Below are 24,948 nucleotides of genomic sequence, written 5' to 3' on the forward strand. Positions count from 1 at the left end.
CCGGTACACATACTCGTACATACATCTATATTCATGCTGCTGCCACTTTTTCGCTTCGCGACGTTTCAATCTCTCTGAGGCACGACAATTTTCCGTTTGCGCTTCAAGCCAAATGAAGTTCAGGTTGTTAACTGTTTTTTGCGGCGCTTTTATTTTACTTATTTTTGTAAACTCTGGGGCCGCTGTTTTATTTTATTTTGTGTTTGCGCAGTCAATTGTGCAAAGGTAAAGCTAAAGAAAATTGTTAAATTGTTGTAAGTAACAAAAAGCGTGACTCAATGACTCATGCTCTCGAAATACTCGTAAGCGAGCGCGTTCCACAATTGTGGGTCGAACTGGGACGCATGCGCTGCCGCCACCACAGCACCGCACCGCTCCGCCCCGCACCACAGCACCACCAAATCAAACCATGCCAAGCTATCGTATTCTTTGTCGCTGCGCAGTCGCGTGTCAAGTGGCAGCGTTTCGTTGTGGGCCTTTCAATGTCAAGTGTATCCAAAAAAAAAAAACGAAGAAGAAAAAGAGTGACTGTATAAATATAGAGCTATGGCATTTATGGAATTTGTGAAGCCATTACAATGTGAACTATTATTGTTGGTTTGCATTATTCAAAGCACCTAGTAGTATCTCTACAATATAGATGGGGCAGTCTTGTTTCCAAAACAAGTTATAATATAATCTCCAATACTTCTTCCACAATTTAGCAAACAAATATTGTTTGAAGAAGCAATGGTTCTCAGTTCTCTTCTGCGCAAATCTGAGCTAAAATAGGTTCAGTATTTCTGCAATAAATCGATTGTTGCGGAGCTATTATGTTTAAAATAAAATGCAAATGAGTTCGCTATTCCAATGTATAATATAAATGATATACATGAGCATATTTATGGTCGTTCCTTTAATTGCCAACCCCTTAGAAATAATATATGTATGTCTGAGAACATGAAATCCATTAACGTTGGACAGAAGATGCTATAATTCCCCATTCTGCTTGATTTTAAAAGCTTTGCAAACCAGTTGGCATTTCTATGATTTACAGCTCATAGATATTGCAACCGATTGCCTATTAAGCTCAATGCACAATGAATTGCTTGGCTTTTGTTTACACACACACACCCATACACATATACATACAGTATTTACATCATGGTATTTGTGTACTCGTATGTACAACACATATGGAAGAACTTTTATAGCTTTGAACTTTTCACTCTTTCAATGGCATCATTGTTTTATTTATAGAAGAAGCGCAACAAGCGGTACAATCAAATATCAAATGGGTCGATGCCATCGAAGCTCGCAGCCGAGAAAGTCGAGCAGCGACGCCTTTGGCCAGATTGCAGTCCAACAGGGCGTTTAAAGACGCACTTGGCTGGTTGGTTGGTTGGGAGTCCAACTCGTTTGCTGCAATATACGCACAACTTTCTAAGTTGGCCGATGGTCATTGGCAAAGTTCAAGGCGTGAAGTCAACAAGATGCCAAAACGCCAGTTTAGCCAGTTTTTTTCTGCCTTTTTTTCCAACCAAGCAACTTGATGTGTCCAAATAGATCGGGGCTAGGTATAGCTCTAACGCGGCTATTCACACCCCAACTGTAGCGAATAAACACAAATTTAAACAATGCGTGGGAAGTGTGTTAAGCTCTCTGATGTGCAAATGTGATGGAAGATGTGCGATAGATATGCGGAACACACACACACACACACACACACACACACACACACACACACACACACACACACACACACATAATTAAAACTTGGCTCAGCAGCACGCACAACACACAACATTAATACATGCCTATAGCTCTACAAATATACATACATATACATACTATAGGTATACTATATGTATGTATAACTACACTAGCGTTCACTTTTTTAGACACGCCACACAATGATTGTTTCAGTACCCGAAGGGCTTAGGTTAGGCTCATACGAGTATATGATCAGAGACGATTCGATAAAGTCATATCCGTCTGTATGAACGCCGATAACTTTTGAACCAAAGCAGCTAGGAGGCCCAAACTCTGATCTATACGGAGAGCAAGTTAAACCATACGCAGCCTCAAACTGCCAAAAATGTTTCTCTTTATTGAAATATCGTAACCATTTGGTATCTATTTGTCTTTTTATAATGCCTTACCAAATTTAAAGACTGGATCCCTCTAGCATATGCACAACAAACTTTATTTTAGTTTAGTTTCGAAAATCTTGGATTTAGTCGGGTTGGTACGCCCTTAACGTCCTACTCGTTTGATATTTCTTTTTTCTGGAAATAATCCACATATTTACCATACATATTGTAGGAATGTATAGATCAAGCAAATATGCAGGATTACTTATGATGTAGAGATATGAGACATGTATTGTAGGCTTAGCTTTTTGATCATTTTATCATTGTAATACCTTTTTGCGTTTTCCGAATATAGGATTGTCCATTCCCATTATTTATGGATTCATTCATTAACCACGACCGCCGGTTTTGACTTATCAATCTTGACATAAAAGTCGTAGCATAAGCTATATTTGAATAATAACAATAAACATTTTAAATGCAGTTATTCGTTAATATTAAATATTATTTATAAATAAATTATAATCTATGTATCATCGTGCAAATGATGGATAATGGATTATAATTGAACCTTCTTTGGATCACAATTTCAGCTGCAAAATCAAAGCTCTACCTATTCGAGTGCTTTCTACTGTACTTACATATATACATAAGATACTGTGTAGAAATGTGTCTGAGAAACAACCGCGCACAACAGCCAATTTTTGTCGTACATGAAAACCACTGAGATTGTTTACAGTTTGTAGTTTTTGGCGATCTTACAACGCGACAACTCAATTGTCGCCTTGATAGTCAAAATAGAAGAATGGGAAAAATGTGTGGGGTCTGTTCTGTTCTGCCAGTGGATTGTTGCGTCAACTGGAACTGTTTTGCGAAATCTGGAAATGTTTAAACGATTGCTTCTTAGGAAGGGAGGGAGAAGTGGAGCGTTCTAGTTATATAAATGTAATTTCCAGAGTTGAACATTTTTAAGCACACATACGAGTATTCTATTATTTCTAAACGCAAGGGCTAAGCTTCTTATTCCCAACGAGTACTTTATATGCGTATTTGTGATATAGTGAGTAATCCATCTGCACAGTTTACAAACAGAGCTATTTTTATACGTACATAGTATATGCTATCTTGATTGGTTTTGTTCTTGCTGACGAAGTCGATTTAAATTTAGAAACGCATAGTCCTTGGCTGGAGTTTGTTGAGTGTTTTACGAAATGTTTTAATATTTGTTTCTTAAAATGAATCACATCGTAATAAACTAGGAAATCATATAAATAATGATAATAGTAGTTGCTTAATTATATTATATTTTATAAAGATAACACTTTGAATGCCCATAGGTTGCAATTTAACTTTTCATACGGGTGTATCTGCTTTTATATTTGTTTCACTGTTTCATAATAGCTCGGCTTCTATTGAAGATAACATCTTAAAACATTCGCCTGACAGTGGTCAGTCATATATATTGAATATATCTTGAAATAAAACGATTTGTAAAGAGAAAAATTTCGTCTAATGTTCCTGAAAAACGTTCCCGTACTTTTATAAATGAATTGGTTAAGTCTTAAATGCTTCAATGCTTTCAATATGCATCCTTAAATAATTTTTGAATCACTGTTCCATGATAACTCGACTTCCGCTGAAGATAACATTTGGAAACTTTTGGTCGACTTTGCTCATTCAGAAATAGTCGAGATAAATTGATATTAAATGATTCATACGTAAAAAACAATACTCGTATAATTATGACTGAAGAGTGTACTTCCTTACTTTCAACTACATACTATTCCCGCTCATAGTGTAAGTCAATCTCTTGGATTAATCTTAAGTGTTGAACATTTATTTCGCTGCGCCATTTAAAATGTTTGCTATATGTATACATATATATGTATTTACATATGTATATTAAGCACAACTACAACAACTAAAAGAGCATGTCGTTGCACACAGAAGGCAGTGCGAATGCGAATGGATGTGATTTTGTTTAGCTTCCGCAATGATTAAGTTCAATAAACCGTCATAATGATGGCCCAGAGTCCAGAACAGCGCCGCATTTCTAAGGCAAATCTGATGTCGTGTGCAATGTTTACATGTGTCTGTTTAATGTGGGACCGTGCCGGGGAAAACAAAAAAAAAAAAAAAAAAAACACACTATACAACTAAATAATGAGTTGGGCATTGCGTTGGAGTGCGCGCATTTGCAGTTAACAAACAAACAAACAGACAAACAGACCTACATGCTCGTACATACATACATATGTGGGCTCTTGGGGTTTTTGCAGTTTTCGCACGCCAAATAGTTGCTGTTGTTGGTGTTGCTTTTGTTGTTATCGCCTGCTTGGCAACTTCAGCTTTGTCTTGCATTTGGGTGTGAATTTTTATTCAAGTTTTTTCTTTTTCATTTTCAATTTCTCTGCTTAAAATGCAGCTCGAAATGTGAAGCTCCATTTTAATGTGTACATATGTATGTACAAGTATGTGTGTGTGTGTGTGTGTGTGTGTGTTAGTCTGTAGCTTAAGTTGTTGTACTCATTTGGCCATTAGTTTCATTGCGTTAAGCTTTTAATGAAAACCACAAAGCTTGAAGGCATTGTTTCAAAGTTTTCCTTAATTCATTTTCTAAAGAACTTTCTTATCTGCTTAGATACGTCTGCATAAAACAAATGTGAGAAAAAGTATTTCAAGTTGTTGTTGATTAAACGACATTTGCTCAGCGGTTTTGAAACTACACTGCAGTTGTTTCCCAGCAAACGAACCACTCTTTACTTCTGAAATTTGTTGTGAAAGGAGCAACTATCGAATTGTACAGATCTGTTACGGTTTTCATCTTATTTTGCGTGATTTTCTTGCCAATTTCGTTTTGTATTTTTCTAGATAACTCAAATTTTAATGTTAGCTAAAACTTGTTTAGATCCTATAATGACAGACTTTTTTATTTCTAAAACTATTGTATTTTTTTTTTATCCTACGAACACATATAGAGTATATATTATAATAAATTATGCCGACTGTTTTATATATCTACTTTTATTTTGTTAGGGAATATTGTGTTTTGTTCTTGACATTCCTCTGATGTTTTCGAATAAATGCTCTTATGTTTGAGGCATCCAACTGTAATACCTTTGATCTTTATAATAGTTTGAGCTGAAAAATAAAACCCTAATACTCCTTTAGTATCAAAGTATACAGACTATTTCCACAGCGACTTTTTGAGTGAAATCGTGTTTTAATGAAACTACAAAAAAGCACACGACAATTCAAGTGCTGATGTTTATTTAAAATATTTATAGAAATTAAGAAAAAGCATATTAGTATTCTTCGTGATTATGTAGAATCCATCGAATTTTGGCAACCGAAAAGTGTTGCTTGATTTATAAAGTAAAAAAAAAAACAATGATTTTTCATTCATTATACATATAATGAATACGCAATTGAAAGTTTTCATTGAATCGGCTAATTCGGCCGAAACCAACAGCAACAACAATAGTAAGAATAAACAATAAAAAGGCCAACAGCTGTCATTTTAATTTGCATATAAAATAATGTACTACAGTGCGTTTAAAATTTATTTGACACTTTAAATTCGAGGAATATTTGAACCAAAGCTATACAGATCTTTCAAATTTATACTAAATAGGTTCCAAAATATGGCATATTACAAAAACTGTCTCCCTTGCTTAAACAAGGAGGAACTTTTATAAAATTTAAATGTAAAAAAAACAGTATTTCATATTTTGTTTAAACAAACAATCAGTTAAGATATAATTGTGGCTTCGAAAATATAGGCATCCAGATTAGTAAATATAGTATTTCATCAAAAAACATAGTAAGTTGTTCAAAATATTCACCTTATACTTTTAATGTTTCAACAACTTCTTTAATCAATTGAATTGTGTATGAAAATCTGTTACAAAGGATTAAAGCAATTGCCGTTAAAAAAATAATAATAAGAATAAGCTGTCTTATAAATATGAAACCCACTGTATAATAAAAAATCATGCCTATTGCCGATGTACATTATATATGTGTGTGTTTATTATAAACAAAAAACTCGAGTAATTAAAAATGTTAAAGAATAGTACAAACAAGTTTAAGGCTAGAGCAAATGACGCAGTGCTATTTATTTGTGAAAACATTTTTGAAACCAGAAAAGAATGCATGAATCTGGAAACTCACTCTAAACAATGCCGATTTTCCGTTGCTGGGAGGAGCTTTGCAATTTTCGAAATCCCGCAAATCTAACGGTTTGAGTTTCAGGAGCCAAATCTGGCTAAATGCAGTCCACAAACAAAAGTTCAAAACTTGATCTAGGTCCAAATACGCTGTTTGAAGTCTGCTTAAGGCATGATGTGTATTTTATTTTATCATTATATCCTACGCTTAACTTTGAAAATATATTTTGTTTTGAAAGCATCAGCATATCGTATTAATTTCAATTTAAGTTAACTTTTGACATAGAAACTATACGTTCACAAATTCAAAAAATAATCATTGAAAAAATAGTGGCATATAGGAATAAGGACAATTTCTCTTCATCATAGAACATCGTCCCCTGTTTAGGTTTTATTCGAGAGCATATCAAATTCGACTTGGCCCATTTGTTTAAAACCAACTAAGCAATACAATTTGCCATTTGTTTGTTTGCGGAAATCCATTTTTCAACGGTGTGTGGCAGCAGAATAATAATAAAAAAAAAAAAAAAAGAAACGAAAAAGAAGTGTTTTTCACGTTGTGACGTCAGGGAAATGGATGAAAGAAATACAAGATTCCCCGGCAATTAAAAGATGAACGCATATTGTACTTGTAGTTCTAGCTCTTGTTATTTTTGTTGCCTGTCGATTTGTTTTTGCCATAATTTTGAACGCTGCTTGCCAAATATCTCGGACCCGATCAATATTTATTTGCTTTCAATTGATTTTAAACAGACGTACGCGCCGCATTTCTATCTTTTTCTGGCAATTTATGTAAATATAAACGATTTCGTTTGCCAATAGCAGCTAAAATATTTGATTCGCCGATTCATTTAAAAGTTCTTCGTGTGTGCATGTGTGCTATTATGGATTATACCTTTTTTCTTTTGGTATTTAGAGATAATCGCCCCTTTGAAATTCACTTGCACTGAAATATTTAAATGACGCATCAGGCTTGCTGCTGCCAGGGATGGAAGTTAATTTATTGAAATGGCAAATGGTGAAATAAATACTATATATCGGTTATAAGTCTAAAAGGCTGCCATTCAATTCTGCTCTCAAGGCCAATCAGCCTCTATACTTACGTAGAAACAAACAATCTTTTACTTGGAAGAGTTGAACTGGCCGACATTGTCACGACCTATCATAGATTTGTTTTCTTTTTGTAGAATATTCAGAATGCAAGCATCCCAGCTAAGATTCACACAGTTCAGTTCACAAATTCTTGCCCACTTTGGAGGCAAATTTCACATACAAGTTGAAGGTTTAATTTCAAAACGGACTCGACTATAACATACAAGTATACTTGTGGTTAAAGCGATGTAAACTTGATTAAAACTTAGACAACAGCTCTCTTTAAATTCTGATTCCAGAAATAATGACTACTAGAAAATCCATTCTTCATGAACGTAAAATGTTCCATCCCTCGTTTCCTTACAATGTTGCAAGTGTTTAATGCTAATGCTTAGATTTTTTGAACAACTGCCGACTTCATCGTTCCATTGGCATTATTCGCTTGGTGGTTGCTAGTTTCTGTACAATATGACGTCACCTCTGTGTACGCACCCGAGCGTGGCACAACCCCAAAAACAAGCAACATCCCACAACAACAACAAAAAGAAAGAAAAGCGCAGCCTTTTAGTGGGAACATGCGACCTAGAATAGGGAACAAGTTACGACTTTCAGCAATTACGTCAAAAAAGTTGTGTTGCACGCTTTTTATTTTTATGTTTTTATGTTTCATGTTTTACTCTTCTTTTTTTTGTCGTATTACTTTTGTAATCTTTTTTCTTTCTAAAGCGAAAATTTTGCTCTCAACAGCAACTAATACAAAGCTTCTTACAGTAAAAAGAGCTATGGCTTAGAAGTAGACTAGAATGCTTAAGTCCGGCCAACCCGACCCATGAACGCTCTTCCCACTAAAGTAAACGACGTTTAAATGATATATACTAATCGTTTCTTTGATATCTATATCAAGATAATGAGAATATATGTAATTTGAAATAAACTTTCATTGCAAATGGACAAAAGAATTCTACATACCAAGTTTGTTATTCCTAGCTGTTATGTTTGAAAGGTTCTTGATGTTCAAACAATGTACATATGTGCCTATCAGGCTATCTGACACTCCTTCTTTTGACGCAGAATTTCTAGTATACCCTTTAACCGCTCGGGTATATCAAATTATTAGCTTTTAGAACAATAAGTCAACTAGTGCAAGGAATTGGAAGAACAAAGATGTTGACTTGACTTATTTTTTTTTTCAACACCAACTTCATTTCACGCTCCTGGGTCTTACCTCGTCAAGAGGTTAGGAAATTGAACAAACTGTCTCAGAACACAACAACATGGCTAACGAATTTTAAACTTTTTCTTTTTTTTTATAAAACTTTTGCCACACTAAGCTCGAGAAACACACACATACATATGTATGTATGTGCGTATCTATAGATAGTTGCAGTGCCTAACTTTATTCTCAGTACTTTAGTGCAATGCCATTAGCGGTTGTTTTTTCGTTACTCTCCTTGGCATTGTTGTTGTTTTAATTTAGTTCTGTGGCGGCCCCGCAGACTACATAACAGTTTCGTCGGGCTCCGTCGTCATCATTAATTGCACATTGCGTGCGGGGCTCCGCACTCAGACATTCTCGTCGTAGTATATAGTATAGTATATATATATATATAGATAATATATGTATTTATAGAAGTAAAGAAGAAGAAGTAAAGAAGTATAAAGAAGTTTAAGAAGAAGTTTAAGAAGAAGTCGGAGAAGAGCCAGAGCCATAAACAAACAACTTACAGCTACTCTAGCTTGGCTAGCGTTTCGTTGCTTTTTGTTAGTTTCGCTTAAACTAACTGTTTAATTAATGATTTCATTTTTAGCTTCCAGCGTTGCTGTTGTTTTTGTTGTCAACATCATCATTATTATTATTATTATTATTATTGTGTTAATCGCCCATAGCTTACGATCTGTGTTCATTTATAAAAAGAGAGACCGAGACCTACATAAATAGCTATTCATTAACTCCAAGCAAACTAAATAAGCAAACCAACAATTCCAATACCTTAATACACTGCAATATCTCAATTTTGATTATCTACGAGTATCTTTCTGCATATAACACTAATTAATTCAAAACTGTACCCAAATTATGAAAAAGCCTAGCATTTAAGTAAAATGTTAATGAATGAAAAGAATTTTCAAAATTTCAAAAAAACCTTCTGTTTATTTTTTCGAAATATTTAAATTTTAGTAAATAGCTGCAAAATAAATTAGATGATGGAAAATAATTATTTAAAATGAATAAATGAACTGATCGCCTTAGGCATGGTTGACTGTGTTCCCTAAACGCTCAAATTTCTGACATATTAGCGCATATGTATGCGAATTCTTGACTCGCCTAATTAGCAATGCGGTTCTAAAACCCGCTTCGAAAATAACTCTAACCACGATAATGCGTCACATGACAAAATGTCGAATCGAATCGAATTTTGCACTGGAATTCCGCAACAACAACAATAACACCAACAACATTCGAAAGAAAAACTGAAGAACAAATTCGGTACAAATTGGTTAAAGCAACAAATTTTTGGCACGCAAAGATCCCTCCTATATGAGATAATATCGAGGGCTGAGAGACATTGAGCGTAAAACTGTAAAACAAGCAAGAACAAGAGTCGCGCGACATCAACAAAAATTTAATAAGCTGCAAAAAAAATTGTTTTAATTAAAATTGATTTCTGTTGCTTTTAGCGTGTAATTCAATTTGTACGCCTCATGTGCGTGTGCATATGTAAGTGTGTGTGTGTGTGTTTGTGTGTGTGTATTTTCTGTGCGCAACGGTGCGTATGAGTTACTTGGACAGACGGCCAAATTCATAAGCTGCTTTGTAGCTCTAGGCCCCGTCGTGTGACTGACTGATAATTCAATCGAGCACATGAGACAGTTCTCGATGTACCAGTATGTGGGTGTGTGTGGAAATAAAGAGAATAAAAAAATTGTTTAACATTATCGCTGTGGGAAAAACTCAATCAAAACGAGACAGTTCGATTTAAATATGCGTGTTGGGAAGTTATTGTTTTGTATTATTTCTGATGAGTAATAAAAATATGTTTATTAATTGTTTGATATTCTTATACTCTGTATCCAAAGGGTAAATGGATATATTACTTTAGTGTAGTGGGGGGTGGCAGACCCTCCAAGTATATATATTTTTGATACATTGTACATAGTAGTAGATGTTTTAAAAATACTTCTAGACTGACAAAAGATCACATGAAATTACTTTTTATAGGCTGCATACGCAGTTTAAAGGGGTAACTCGGGACTTTGAATGCCAAATACATCTAACAAGGTAGAAAGAGGTGAATCCGCTTTATAGAGACGAAACATGTTCGTCCGTCTGAACGCCGAGATCTTTTCCACCAATACAGCTAGGAACACCAAACTTTTCATGTAGACTTGTCTTATCTACTCGTACATATATGCAGAACAAGCTTATTACAAATCGTATATAGCCTCAATATTTTATAAATAGTAGTTGCAATACAAGCGATCAGTGCGATAATCATTATTCGTAGGACAACTTTTTTGATTTGATGCAGTTATTGTAAACTACTATGGTATTTAAGAGATTTGCTTAAAGCTAGACATTAATCTGAAGTTTCATCAAAATATATATCTTATATGCGTATATTATTTATATATCTTATTTATATATATATATATTTTTTCCGAAGTGTATTCTATAAAGTTTAGAATACCAAGCAGTTAATAATCCATTTGAAATGTTTGGTGTATCTATATTAGTAAAAAACCGGGTAATTGCTAATAATGCTCTTGCAAATATTTTAAAGCTAAATACCGTGCGGTTATATGGGGTTCTTCCCCAAGATTTAATAAAATCTTGTTCTACGAAGCATTTAGTATGATTTAGGTGTATAGTACTTGTTTTTCCATTATCGGCTGAGCTTTTTATGTTCAGGTAGCCGTAAAACGATTTCCTTTGTCTAACCATACAACTTTCGCCGGCAATCAGAAACATGCAATCTAATCAAAAAATTCGGAGAAATACAGAATTTGATATTGTACTATTAAGCAATGCATTCTATTTATACCCTGTAATTAGCAATTGAAGTAAAGCGTTTCAAAGCAAGAATTGTAGGTAAATTGTTGTCGTTGTTATTGTTGTTGACCGCAAAGATCTTGGATCTTGAGCTTTTCTAAGAGTGCAAAAAAATGCAAGACAATATAGTATATATGTATTTCTTTGAAAGACCCGACCTTCCTAAATTTAATGCATATTGCAGGTGCAGATAATCGCAATCAATCATATCTTGCTGCATATTTGTAGCTTTTAGACATTTTTCACTGTAAATTCATTTTGTTTTTTTTTTCCCTAGCCCGATTTGATTGACGCGTCTTCTGTGCGATTACTCATACGACTCGTGGCTCGGCGTTTCGTTGTTGTTATTTTTACATTTTTGGTCGATTTGTTGCCCCCTATTCAAATGGTTCTTCTTTTTTTTTTGACAGCTGAGAGCGGGCGTTGTTGTCGCATCTCGTTGCTTACATATGCCTTCATATTTCATTTTGGCAACGAAGTCGTACATCGCCAATTTGTACTTATCTCCATAGACTTATATTTACACAAGCATGTATTGACACAATTGAAGTTCAGATGGAAGGGCGTGGTGGGCGGTGGTTGGGGACTAAGTTGTGGCTGTGGTTACTCAGCAGCGTCGTATCACAAATATTATGCCAAATTCATCACCTTGTGACGCATATCGAATATCAAAGAGCATGTGGCTAGGAGCTGATGATGAGTTTAGCCTACAAAGATGTAATGCTTCTCAATTTTATACCTTGTGCCTAAAGGGGAAAAGGGCATAGTACTAGTAATTGTGGGGCGAAATAGTAATATATGTGCTTTTATAGATGGGACTTCTGATACTCCAAACTTTAGTTAGTCACAAATGATCGTACAAGATTTAGAAATGCTTATACTGCTCTTAGTATTTATACTTAGGTATACTAAACACATTGCTGCTTTTAAATCTTAGTTTTCGATTAAATTCTGGCAGATAAAAACTTGTGACCACAAATGCTGTTGAATTACACATTTCGTTTATCACTTTATTTTACGCGATTTAAATTCATTTATCCAATTCACTTTTATTTGATGACATGTGATCTTTTTTCATTCCATTCCACACATCGTCATTTCATGCCACTTCGTTTTATTGCTCAAACTTCAAATAGTTCATTCCTATCAATTCTAGGTCACTTTATTTCATGGCATTTCATTCTATTTTATTTTATCTCATGAAATTTCATTCCATACTCCTTTAATTTACGCCATTTTTATTCAAAACCTCTTCATTCCATACCAGTTTGTTTCATCCCATAAATTCCAAACATGATCGTTTTGTGGAATTTGAAATAATCCATTCCAATTCCTTTTGTTAAAATTATGACCTTTCTTTCATTATAATCGCTTTGTGGAATTTGAAATAATCCATTCCACTTCTTTTTATATATTATATGACCCTTTTTTTTTATTCAATCTCACTTCATCTCGTGCCATTTCATTTTAGCGAACTTTCTTTCATTATGATCGCTTTGTGGAATTTGAAAAAATCCATTCCACTTCCTTTTATTAAAATTATGACCTTTTTTTATTCAATCTACCTTTATCTCGTGCCATTTCATTTTAGCGAACTTTCTTTAATTATGTTTTGCTTTATTTTATTCCATTCCATGCCACTCTATTCCATTCCATTGCCCCATATTTCAGTCCATGCCATTTTCTACCATTTTATGACATTTCCTCCTATTCCATGTCACTCCATCTCATTTTTGAAATCAACAATGCAATATCGGACTAAATGAAAGTACATTTCACTTGGTCTGCTGTATATATCTATTGATGTGTCAAGATTTTCGTTTGCAGATATTTTTGATTTTCGCTGCAGCAATATGTTTATATTGTTGTTCCCATTCAATTGGCCAATATAGTGCGACATGAATGCATATCCGGCACACAAGCTTCTTGCCTCTTGATTTATTCCAATCGATACATATGGCAGAGTCTGGTGATAATGATGATGACGTCAATGCCTGCTAGACGCAGTGCAGTGCAGTGCTGTGCGGTCACAAAAGGCTAATTGCAAACGAGCCAAAGTCATTTTCTTCAGTTTGGGCCAACTATGCAATATGCTATTGCCATTTCCCTTCTATTGCTATAGCCGTTGCTGTTGTTGTTGCTGTTGTTATTGTTGTTGCTTTGCACGTGTGTAAAAAGTTCATTCAACTGTTGTTTGTTGCCGGGCTGTTTCTCTCTTTACTTCAATTGCTAATTTGTTCGCGACTAGGCAACATTTTATGCAGCAGCAGTGGCAGCTTGTGTTACATAAGCAATATGTATCTACAACTATATATATGTATATATGTAAACAATATACGAGTATATACATACAATATATACGCGGGCATGGCTTAGCTTTTTTGGCCAGCGACACTTTAACTGGCAAGTCAACAACCGGCCTTATATGGTTCAATGGCTTAAAGTAGAAAAGTTCAATTCAGGCGATTGTTGCCACTCTTGTCGGTTGGCGCACGTTTTTGGCAGCCCATGCTGTCAATAGCTATGCGAAAAAGTGGCAATTGGCCAATGAGCGAGACAACAAGAAATGCAGACAAGCCGACAATTGGACAGATGGACGGCAAGACAGAATGACAGGAAGCGCTAATAGAGACAGCATGACAACAAAAAGCAAAGCTAAACAAAAAGTCATTGCATTTTTCATCTAACAATAAAATTGATTCCATTAGTTAGCTGGGACTGTGTGCCACACGTGTGGAAGCGCAAACGCAAACGCAGACGCAAGTAGATGATGCCAGTCTGAGGACACACTTTGATCTCCCTGTAGCCAAAGGCGCATACTAGAATGTAGAATAAATAAAAAAGAAAACCGGATGTTTCAACGTCAAATGTAAGGAACCCCATGTTATAGAATAGGCATAGGATGATCGATATGAACAGCTATAGCTTTTCCACCATAACAATTAGGAAAACCGTTTGTGATACGTAGACTTGTCTTATCCATAGGCTGAGCAAGTTTATTACAAACTCTATATATTCTCACTATTTCGATCTTTTTGTTTAAGATGTCTTAACCAGATCTAGAAGAGAGGGTCAAATTTACGTTATTCCACTGTCGATATGTACAATATTTCATAAATATGTAGCTGTATTGAAACGATTTTAAATGTTTCTTAAACAAATTGGAAATTTTGGTATTTAGTTGCTTGATCTAGAAATTCAAGCAATTCTATTTATAGCTATTTTGCTATTTTTTGTGATATATTCAAGCCAAAGTAAATGGTGGAAACCCATATAGAAATGGTGTAGAAGGATATCTCGAAGGCGACTTTAATGCTTGATTCACTTTCGAATTGATTTACACTTTACTTAATCTCCCAACTAACTTTCGTAATCTCTTTTATCTTTTACAGTTAAAGTCGGCCAGTCACACAAATAGAGACCGAGAGAAGCAGACAGTCAGACAGTCTGAGAGACGACGACGACGACTGAGATTAAAATACTCATAGACACTCCAATTTTTTTTTTTTGCGAAGCAGGATAAGCTTAACCCGCCGTCAAAATGAGCAAAAAGCCCACAGCCGGTCCGGCGCTGCACAAGGTTATTATGGTGGGCAGCGGCGGTGTTGGGAAATCGGCGCTCACACTACAATTCATGTACGACGAGTTCGTTGAGGATTACGAGCCGACCAAGGCCGATAGCTATAGGAAAAAGGTAATCGAAATTGATAAACAATTTTATTTGGCAGCATACTTACAAATGTGTATTTTTTTGTCATTGATATTCCAGGTTGTATTGGATGGCGAAGAAGTACAAATAGATATACTAGACACAGCCGGCCAAGAGGATTATGCAGCTATCAGAGATAATTATTTTCGCAGTGGCGAGGGTTTTCTCTGTGTCTTCTCAATCACAGATGATGAAAGCTTCCAGGCAACGCAAGAATTCAGGTGAGTGTTTCTATGAATACCTACATAATATATCTACATGATATATACATGGGTGTGTGTGTGTGTGTGTGTGCGTCTGTCTGTGGAAAATTGTCAAGTGGAAGAAGCCGCCGTCACCTCTACTTGGCTGTCCTCTCAAAATATGGGACCCATTCAGTAAACTGCAGTTGCATTCATGTGTCGCTTTTCATATGCATGTGTCGCACTAATTACGAGTATAAGTTCACCGACCGCCCCCCAAAGGCTAGCCTGCCACCCATAAAGCCGCCCTCACACCCTGTGGGCATGAAACTTCAGTTGCCAAGTAAGGCAACTGCCTACTTTAAAGGGTAGTTCAGTTGTTGACATCTGTATTAGGGGAAAGGAAGAGAAAAAAAGTCGGTAATTAAGTACTGTCCCCTAGGCCTAACGACTAGCGAAAAAACACACTCCAAGCATTACTCTTCAAATCAATTTTCGAAATGTAACAATGATGGCTTTAGGTAGTTATTTTTGGGTTCGACATTTTCAACCTCTTAAACAGAAAATCTTACATCTGCCTACACTCCAAAGCCATGGTTATTTACTCAGGAATACTATTTGAAAAAGATTTGTTGTTGGCACACATCGAAAATGTTGCTAATTTATGACATTATGTTCAGTGTTAGACTCGCTTTAGAGCCAGGGCACCTGTTAACTGCAGTTAAAGCCATTCCAATTTCACACGCTATGGGTGCTAATTTAGCGGCCTATCAGCTAAAAATTAATGCTCGCCAGACGTCTAGTCAGTCCATCGATTGCCTCTGCTCCGCCATATGGACTGACACCATAGGGAAGCAGTGGCAGTCCGAAAGGAAACATAAAGGAAATGGGAAACCGTTCAGCTGGGACTGAACTGCAGCTCTTATGGCTTACAAATATGGGCTTGCCAATGTTGAAACTGATCGATATACATAAGTATGTACAGCGGTATATAAAAAGGTGCTCTCTGAGCACAGTCCGACTTCGCAATGACGAATGGTGAAGTATGTTTTTTCCATAGTATCAAAAGTAGTCCCATTCCGAATTCTAAGGAACAACAAAGAAATAAAACGAAGCTAAATACAGGTTTTATAACCACCAGATAAAAAAAGCAATCTTTTAATATATATATAGAATTTATCTTTTTATTGAAATGGATAATATTTGAGAGCGATATTCAAAAATTGTATACGCCAAATTTTCAGAATATTTATTGGTTTTTCATTTCATACAAGTATACACCTAATTCTGTTTTTACACGCTAGATTGGTTCCAGAAACAACCGTGTAAAAAAAGACATTGATCATATGCAAAAATAGGTGATTGGTTCCTAATTTCTAAAGAAATATATATGCAATTTTTAATTTTTAAATCGTGTTATATCAAAATTGTGTAAAAAAGGAATTATGTAGCAATATTTTTATATATTGTAATTATCGTTTCAATGATTTTTTAAATTTCCGTAACTATTCTAATCCTTTTAAATTGATTCTATTAAATCTTTTCCGATGATTCTATATATCGTTTGGCCAATCTATCGTTGGTGGTCACAATTGGTAATTGAGGAAGAAACCATCGATATGTATTATCGATGTAAAACGCATTCTTATTTTATTTGTATTTATTTGTTCTTCAACTCAGCTAATTACCAATCAATTAAGAAGAAATTTAGGTGTACTGTGAACATATTTTTACTTAATAATCGAGTTTCGTGAAATAATCGCGTGGCTATGGAATTTCCCAAAATACGTAACTATCATCCCTCTTGTAATTCCCGACTAAGCTAAGCCTAGCCTAGTAATAGAGCTGTTTGGTTATGCCTTCCAAAACTTATCGGCCTTTATCAGAGTCGATTCAGCTAATGATATCGCTACCTAGAACATATCGTGATTTGAACAATCGATCGTTTATACAAACCATCGATAGTATTGGGTATTGGAGCCGCTATAGCGAGGTATGACTGTGTTTGTGGGCTTTCTACAGTATGAACGATATACCTACACACATATGGGTATAAGTAGTATGTCACATATCATTTGGGGCAGCAACATGACAGCAGTAACAACAACAACAACAACAAAAACAACAACGGCTCGCACAACTGTAACTGTAACGGGGGAAATAAACATAAAGCCAAAGTGGCAGCATATGTTTATGTACTTATGTGTGAGTGCTGGTGGCATGTTTAGGCCGCATTTAAAATAGTTACGAGGGGTGTGTGTTTGTTTTGCCATTTTCGGTCAACAGGTTTTTTTTTGTTTTTTTATTTTGTAAGAGCCGCACCCTTCTCTGCCATACTGGGCGCGTTCTTCTTCTTCTTGGACGGCTTACAACCCTGCCGTTGGGCAAACATTTTGGCATTTTCATTTGACTCATGTGCGTTAGCATTTGTCATATGAGTGTGTATGGCTGTGTGAGTGTGTGAGTCAGATTCCGAGCCAGTCGAGAGGCTAAGTAAGTGGTTGGAGTGCTTTTACTATAAGTCTCAACGCTGCCAATTGATAAGCAACGGCAGTTGGCGGCTTATCAACAACACCCAAGCGTATTTAATTATATAACATGTATGTATGTATGTATAAATGTCCCCCTTCTCTCTCTCTCTCTCTCTATCTTCCTCTTTCCCCAGAGAACAAATATTACGCGTAAAGAATGATGAGAGCATACCGTTCCTGCTGGTGGGCAACAAATGCGATTTGAATGACAAACGCAAAGTGCCGTTGAACGAGTGCCAGTTAAGGGCACAGCAATGGTCAGTGCCCTATGTGGAGACATCGGCCAAGACGCGCGAGAATGTTGACAAGGTAAGTCGTGTGGGTTGAGTGGGTTGGTGAGATAGACGGGGAGGGTCAACTGGGGTGGGGCAACCTCACGGGTGAATGATTATGATCAATATTATGCTCGATATATGCCCATTTGTGGAATGTACACACATACATATGTATATACCTAAATATATATGATTTGTGTTTGTTCAGTTTTTGAATTCGTTTACAGATTCAGAATGGCTTAGCTGTATAGAGCTTGTGGCTAGACATGAGGGCAACTCAGCTGATGCTGGGAACCATTCAATTAAAAATCAACTGAATTGATTATTTTTGTTCGGTTCTTTGTAGATCAAATAAAGTGGTTGGAATTTAAAATTCTATACAAAAATATTGCATTCAAAAGAGTGCACTAAAATGGGAAATATGTCTTAGAGAGCAACGACTGAAATGCATTTAAGCGTTCTCTTAAGAAAACTAGATGACTTTGCTTGTAACACCTATAGTTTATCGAGTTGGGCATATTTCCCTAACTTCTAACAATAATATATATTTTTGTTTGCATATATAACTAACTATTCATATACTTTTATGCATTGTCACTATTATTGGCCATCAGCGTTTATTGGCAACACAACATTTGTCATCATAAACAATTAGAGAAAGATTCACAGCTCGTTCGTTTAAGCAAGCATTTTTCATTTAAGCATTGAAAAACAATTAAAGTCTACGGTTTTTCACCCATTTAGGGGTTGAATTTTGCACTTAATTTGAGTTAAGGAGCAACACTACTGAATCAGCAACTGATTAGATTGGTGTAAACAGTGCTTAATATTTTTGAGCAGGCAAATACATAAATAGACTTAAATAGTTGTATGTCGAACTAAATTGTATTATTAAATGATATATTAATTAAATGAAATAATGAAATTTAGAATTTGTAATTACATTAGAAAACACACATGAATGGGCATATAGGCGAGCACATATAGTATACTATATATACAAATATGTACAATATAAAGTATGTTGCGTTCTAACTTTTGAGTTGAAGAAGCAAATTGGCAAGCAAGCAAAAAAATAAGCAGAAAAAAATTATGAATAATAAAGGAATAGGAACAAAATTGTCTTTCATTATTGTTTTTATTGCACAATTTTTTGTTGAAAATTCTGTTATCAAGTTTAGTTTTGCTAAACATTGAGTGGACATTCATTAATATACTATATTATTTATCATATAATGGGTAGCGCCGACAACAACAACAATTACACACACACCAAGACACAAAAATATACACACACACATACACACACAAAGTTGTTATCAATTTGTATTTTGTGCATTTCTTATTTCTTCTTTTTTTCGTATTCACATAAGCGCTCTATAATCTTATTGTTATTGTTGTTTAATTGTGTATGTATTTATCGTATTCCGTTTTTCTAAAGCATATTTATATACATAAATAAATATATATTTCTTGCTGTTGTTCTTGTTGCTATATACTTATACTCGTATATGTTTATACTATATACGTATACATATAAATCGTTATTCGTTTATCGTTAATTGCTTAGAAAGCGTTGCGAGAAACAAAAACTACAGCAAAAGCAAAGAAAACACAATGTAGATTTAACTGTAAGTTTTAAACAATTTATATAGGCACACACTCACAAACGCACACACACATGCGTATGTTTGTATATTAAAAAAAAAAAACATCTTCCCATATTTGACGTTTTTTTTTTTATAAACTTCTTACGGATTCAGCAAGTGCTTCGAACTTAGTAGAGACATATGTGACTCGTATTTTCACCAAACTACTTACTCATTGTTTTCGTTAACAATCAGATGCTCACTTTCATTCAATTTATGACTAAACATTTGTAAAAGAAAATGCTGTTTTAAACTGCCTTTTCATAAAAATGTAATAATTGGAACGTAAAATAACTTTTTCTTCACTCGTTTCATTTTTATTGATGTCGGAACACTTCTATAGTAAATACTTATTAAGTGAAGTCGCAATGCAATTTAAATTAAATAATATTGCATACTTTCAGGCTTCAACTTTCGGTTTTGCTGTTAATGCTGTTTTAAAGCACAATTCAAGCTTATAAGAACATTACAAATTAATGAAATGAATAAATTATATAATTATATTTATATATTATTAAATTTCCTTTTGAATTTTCCGAGTGAAAGAAACTTCCGCTTAATTCCAAATTTAAATTCCGACATTTTTAAACGAATATCGAAACATAAAGAGAACTTACAATAAAAGTTAACTTAAAAAAAGAAAACAATTTCAAATTGCATTGAAATATTTGCTGAGACGTCATAATTCCAAAGCTAAATATTTACAAACACAGTATATATAATATATATACCGATACAAATATTTACAGCTGCGTTCAAAATATTAGTAGTGCTAGTTTAAATATCGACTCGAATTCAAGCTAAAAATATAGGCATCCTTTATAAAATAAAATCGTTCGCAGAGTTTAATTAATTTGGTCGCTCAAAATTATAGTAGTGTAGTGTACGTCTCCAAACCGATCCAACCTATAAAAATGAATAAACTTAAAACTATTAGACTAGTATTAGTAATACCTAGGGAAACAGAACACTCTTAGAGTACACAACTGGAAATGTTGCCTAACCCAAGCAAGAATTAAGATTAAAGATAAGTATATGCTAGTAGAAAATAAACAATTATGAGTAATTATAGGAGCGTGAGAGGAGAAAATGTTATTAGGATACAAAGTACATGTATTAGTAAAAAGGACACCGTAATTCTATGAATTGGGAGGCAAGTCAGCAACAGGAGCAGTAATAAGGATAGTAATAATTAATGATAGTAATTAATGAAACTGACAAGTTATAGTTTTTATAGCATTGAGGGTTAGGGAGACGATTTAATTTGGCTATATAATATTTAGGAAAATCAAAATATATGTCAGACTGCTGTTGCTAGATGAACTCATCAGATATGATTGATAAGCTCAAAGGAAGTGAGCATTTCTGGATCAAAGGGAGGATTTCAAGATTCGAAACTATTATTATATTGAGCGCAACTGTATATAAAGTGTATTTACATACGAAAGGAGTATATTTAAATCTTAACAACCACCACTACAACTACGCTCGCACATATATACGCACTGTGTGTGTGTGTGTTTGTGTGTGTGAGGGGAAAAACCTTAGCATAGTTTGCAGAGTTATTAAAATCATATCTTGCTGCTGCCGCTTCTGCTGCCGATGCTTTATTAAAAATATTTCTGCTCTTCATACTAAGTAGTGCAACAATATACATATACCTAGCAAATTATGATTAGCACTCGCTGTGTTAACTTGGTCTCAATCTATCTCTCTATCTATATCTATATTTCCATCACAGATATACACACACTGTCTATTTCAATCAAACGAAATCAATCAAAATTTTGTTTTGTTGCTTTTTCTATTTAAAAAAAAAAAAAACAAAAAAAAACAGTTTTATAAAATATATATACATACTACTATATTTTATTCCCGTCACAGGTATTTTTTGATTTGATGCGCGAAATAAGATCACGAAAAACCGAAGATTCGAAAGCGACTAGCGGGCGTGCTAAAGATAGATGCAAGAAGCGGAGACTTAAGTGTACCCTACTTTAGGCATTAGGTGCATACCAAAAACAATTAATAAACCACCTTAGCTTAAATGCAATGCCAACACTAATACCAGTACTATGTATGCTTAAAGCTCTAACCCCCCCCCCCCCCCCCCCCCAGCCACCCAGCTACCAAGTATCCACTTAGTTCCACTTGTTTGTTTCCTGCATGCGTTTCTTATCCGATTTCTGGCTTTATTTGATTTGCCAACACTCTTTAATACCTTTTCTGCTGCTCTCTTAGACCACTAACTCGTTTATTTAATTGGCTTTTCAGTTATCACTGCTTTATCCAGACGCTTGGTTTACATATTTTTATGCTTTTCTTCTCTATTATATATAAGTTTGCCATCGCAATAACAAATGTAGATAGCTACTTGGTTCAGTTTCAGAAACTATGGTTTTTTTTGTTTTTATGAAATGATTCTCATTATACAAGTATAGTAACTATCAAGACGAACTTGAGATAATGGATATTAAACACTATTTAAGGTTATATGTACAACGTCTAATTTCAAACGACAGGCATCTATCATCATTTAATATTATGTAATCTAATATGGTCATCATGTTCAGTCGAAAAAAAGAGATATTCAACAATAGAAATAATAGTTTTGAACTCAAATAACTGCTCACCGAAACAATATCGATCAAAGTAGTTATCGAAATCAAGATCAGAAATTGTAACTAAATTAACTGCTAATCAAAACGATTCGGGCTTTAATCGATATTGAAATCATATCTTAACGAAATAGTTATCGAAATGAATTCGATAATTATTAATCCAAATGGAAAATGGTAATTCAATCAACTGCTAACAGAAACAATATAGGATTTTAATAGTTCTTGGGAAATGGGATTCATTCCGATTATTTTATATAAATAAACAATGTATTCAGGCCGGTTACAGTTTCGAGCAATTATTAAAAACCGATATTGGAAAATGTTTTCAATTGTGAGAAATGATAGTCATTCGCTTCAGTAGTGGAAGTTTGTTTGCCCGGAGTTGAGGACAATTTCGATTCTGCCATCTAAAGAATGACAAATAAGATACATGATCCTATATATGCCATAATATTATATGATTTATGCAACGACACAAATATATCGTTGATTTCTTTGGCAAAGCTTTGAGAGCTCAGCTTAGATAGGGTTTTGGTTTAACACAATTAACTGACAACTATTTCGAAAAATGTTTAAAGATACTAGTTGAACCACCTACTGTTGAATAACTCACAACTACACTAAAACACACACACACACCACTCTCACACACACATATACAAATACATAAACAAGAAACAGTACGCAGTCCAGCAGTCGAACCTCCCTATATCCCAAATGATAATTGATTTGCGTAGTAGTTGTTGGTTATAGTTGGGTTCGACTGATTGTTTAAGTACATTAACACATTGGTGCGTATTTTGTACACATTTTTGTTGGTTTTGTTCTTTGTTTCTTGTTCTACGATTTGATTATATTTTTACTTACGTCTATACTTATTTTTTAAGGTATTTTGCACTATTTGAACACTTATTGATTTATTACTCAATTGTTTGCCTAAACATTTAAAATACCCACCTAAATATACATTGATCTGAAATGAAATCGGTTTGGTTCTATCATTTTCTCTCTCTCTATCTCTCTCTATATTTAAACATATATGTATATGTTTTGGGTTTGCTTTGGTTTGTTTTTTAGCCAATCTTGAAAAATCAAAAACACAAACAATGGCCACTGTAATTAGCCATGTCTATAATTAACAATTAAACAGTGAACACATGCCTACTCTACTACTATATTTTAATGTTGTTTGTTCTCTATCTCGCCTGTCCCTCTCTCTCTCTCTCTCTATCCTTCTGTGTCTCTTAGGTATTTTACGATCTAATCAGGGATATTTCATCACGCAAAAAACAACGTCAGACGGACGTGAAACAGCCGCCGAAGCCCAATTCTCATTGCTGCCAATTGCTGTAAACAACCAATTTTTGACAACAACAACAACAACAAGAACAAGAACAACAACAAGAAGGAAGAGAAACAACAACAACAGCAACGTTACAACATAGGCCACACGAATACTGAAAGCGAAATACGGAAACGGAAGGAAGCAGAAGCAGTCTATGGCAACCACAAAAAAAGAGACAGACAGTTAGACAGATATACAGACAAACAAACAAACATACATAGATTTATATACATACATATAACACAGTGTTATTTAAAGGAACAACCTTATCAAAATTATTTGCAACATTTCAACGATGATTAAATTACCTTTAAAACGAAACAAAACAAATCCAAAAACAAAATTGAAAAAGTATATAAATAAATATTATAAACAAACAAACGCTACACACCATAGTTATTTATTATTGTTTATCAAATTTAGCCGCACACACACATACAGCTTAAAGCATATGCATACGTATATGTAAATCTAAAAAAAAAAATATATATATATATATATACATACATATGTACAGTGAATATAAATATTTATTTATTAGGCAGCGAAACTTTCTTTTTTTTCCCAATACCAAGAAACAACAGATACATACATATGTAAATATGCATATGTATTGGCAGCAAACTTTGGTTTTTTGGTTTAAGTTCATTTTTTCCAACATCTTCAGCGCGTAAAAGTAATTTAAAGTAATAGCAAAATGTAAAACAGAAACAGAAAAGCTTTTTAAAATAGTTTAAAATTATATATAAATATATATAAACGTTTATACATACAATTTGTAAAACTAAATTTAATTTTAACTAACCAGAGGGATGAAACCAAACAGCAAACACGTGTAAAGCTAAAATGAAAAACTAAACCTAAACCCAATTGCTTCTACACATACTATAAAAGAAATGAAATAAATACAAGCTGCAGCATACTGAGGATTAAGTGAGAAGATCTAAGCTTTGACACAATATCTTTTAACTGCCAACAACAACAAAACATATAAAGCTAAACTCGTGACTGGCAACTATTTTTGGCTTTTGTGCTACACTTCCAAAACAATATAAATTCTTTCTTTCAGTCTGATGAACTGAGTTCAGAGTGGAAATTCGGACAGAAATAGTTAGATTCCAAAAAAAGAGTTCCAATTTCATTTAGAAAAAAATATCTTTGGAGCACCTTTCCCCCTTTTGGAGTGAGAATTTTCTAAAACAAACTGTTTTTTAACTTATGCATAGAAGATAACAGTAATTCCTTCAAAAAG

General features: G+C 34.3%; 1 protein-coding gene across 3 annotated transcripts in view; it reads left to right on the forward strand.

The window, feature by feature from the left end:
- Window positions 1-24,082, forward strand: part of LOC115626798 (ras-related protein Ral-a) — a 28,069-nt gene extending 3,987 nt beyond the window's left edge. For 2 of the 3 annotated variants that reach the window (XM_030522265.1, XM_030522266.1), the window contains exons 2-6: window positions 14,777-15,078; window positions 15,154-15,314; window positions 17,941-18,115; window positions 21,615-21,738; window positions 23,600-24,082. In XM_030522265.1, the coding sequence (XP_030378125.1) occupies window positions 14,926-15,078; window positions 15,154-15,314; window positions 17,941-18,115; window positions 21,615-21,731 (606 nt within the window). In that variant the 5' untranslated portion in view covers window positions 14,777-14,925 and the 3' untranslated portion in view covers window positions 21,732-21,738; window positions 23,600-24,082. The remainder of the gene's footprint in view (window positions 1-14,776; window positions 15,079-15,153; window positions 15,315-17,940; window positions 18,116-21,614; window positions 21,739-23,599) is intronic. The other variant, XM_030522267.1, reaches the window with a different exon arrangement.
- Window positions 24,083-24,948: the final 866 nt, after the last annotated feature.

This window comes from Scaptodrosophila lebanonensis, unplaced genomic scaffold, assembly GCF_003285725.1.
Source record: "Scaptodrosophila lebanonensis strain 11010-0011.00,11010-0021.00 unplaced genomic scaffold, SlebRS2 tig00000089-arrow-pilon, whole genome shotgun sequence".
In the NCBI taxonomy this organism is placed as follows: domain Eukaryota; kingdom Metazoa; phylum Arthropoda; class Insecta; order Diptera; family Drosophilidae; genus Scaptodrosophila; species Scaptodrosophila lebanonensis.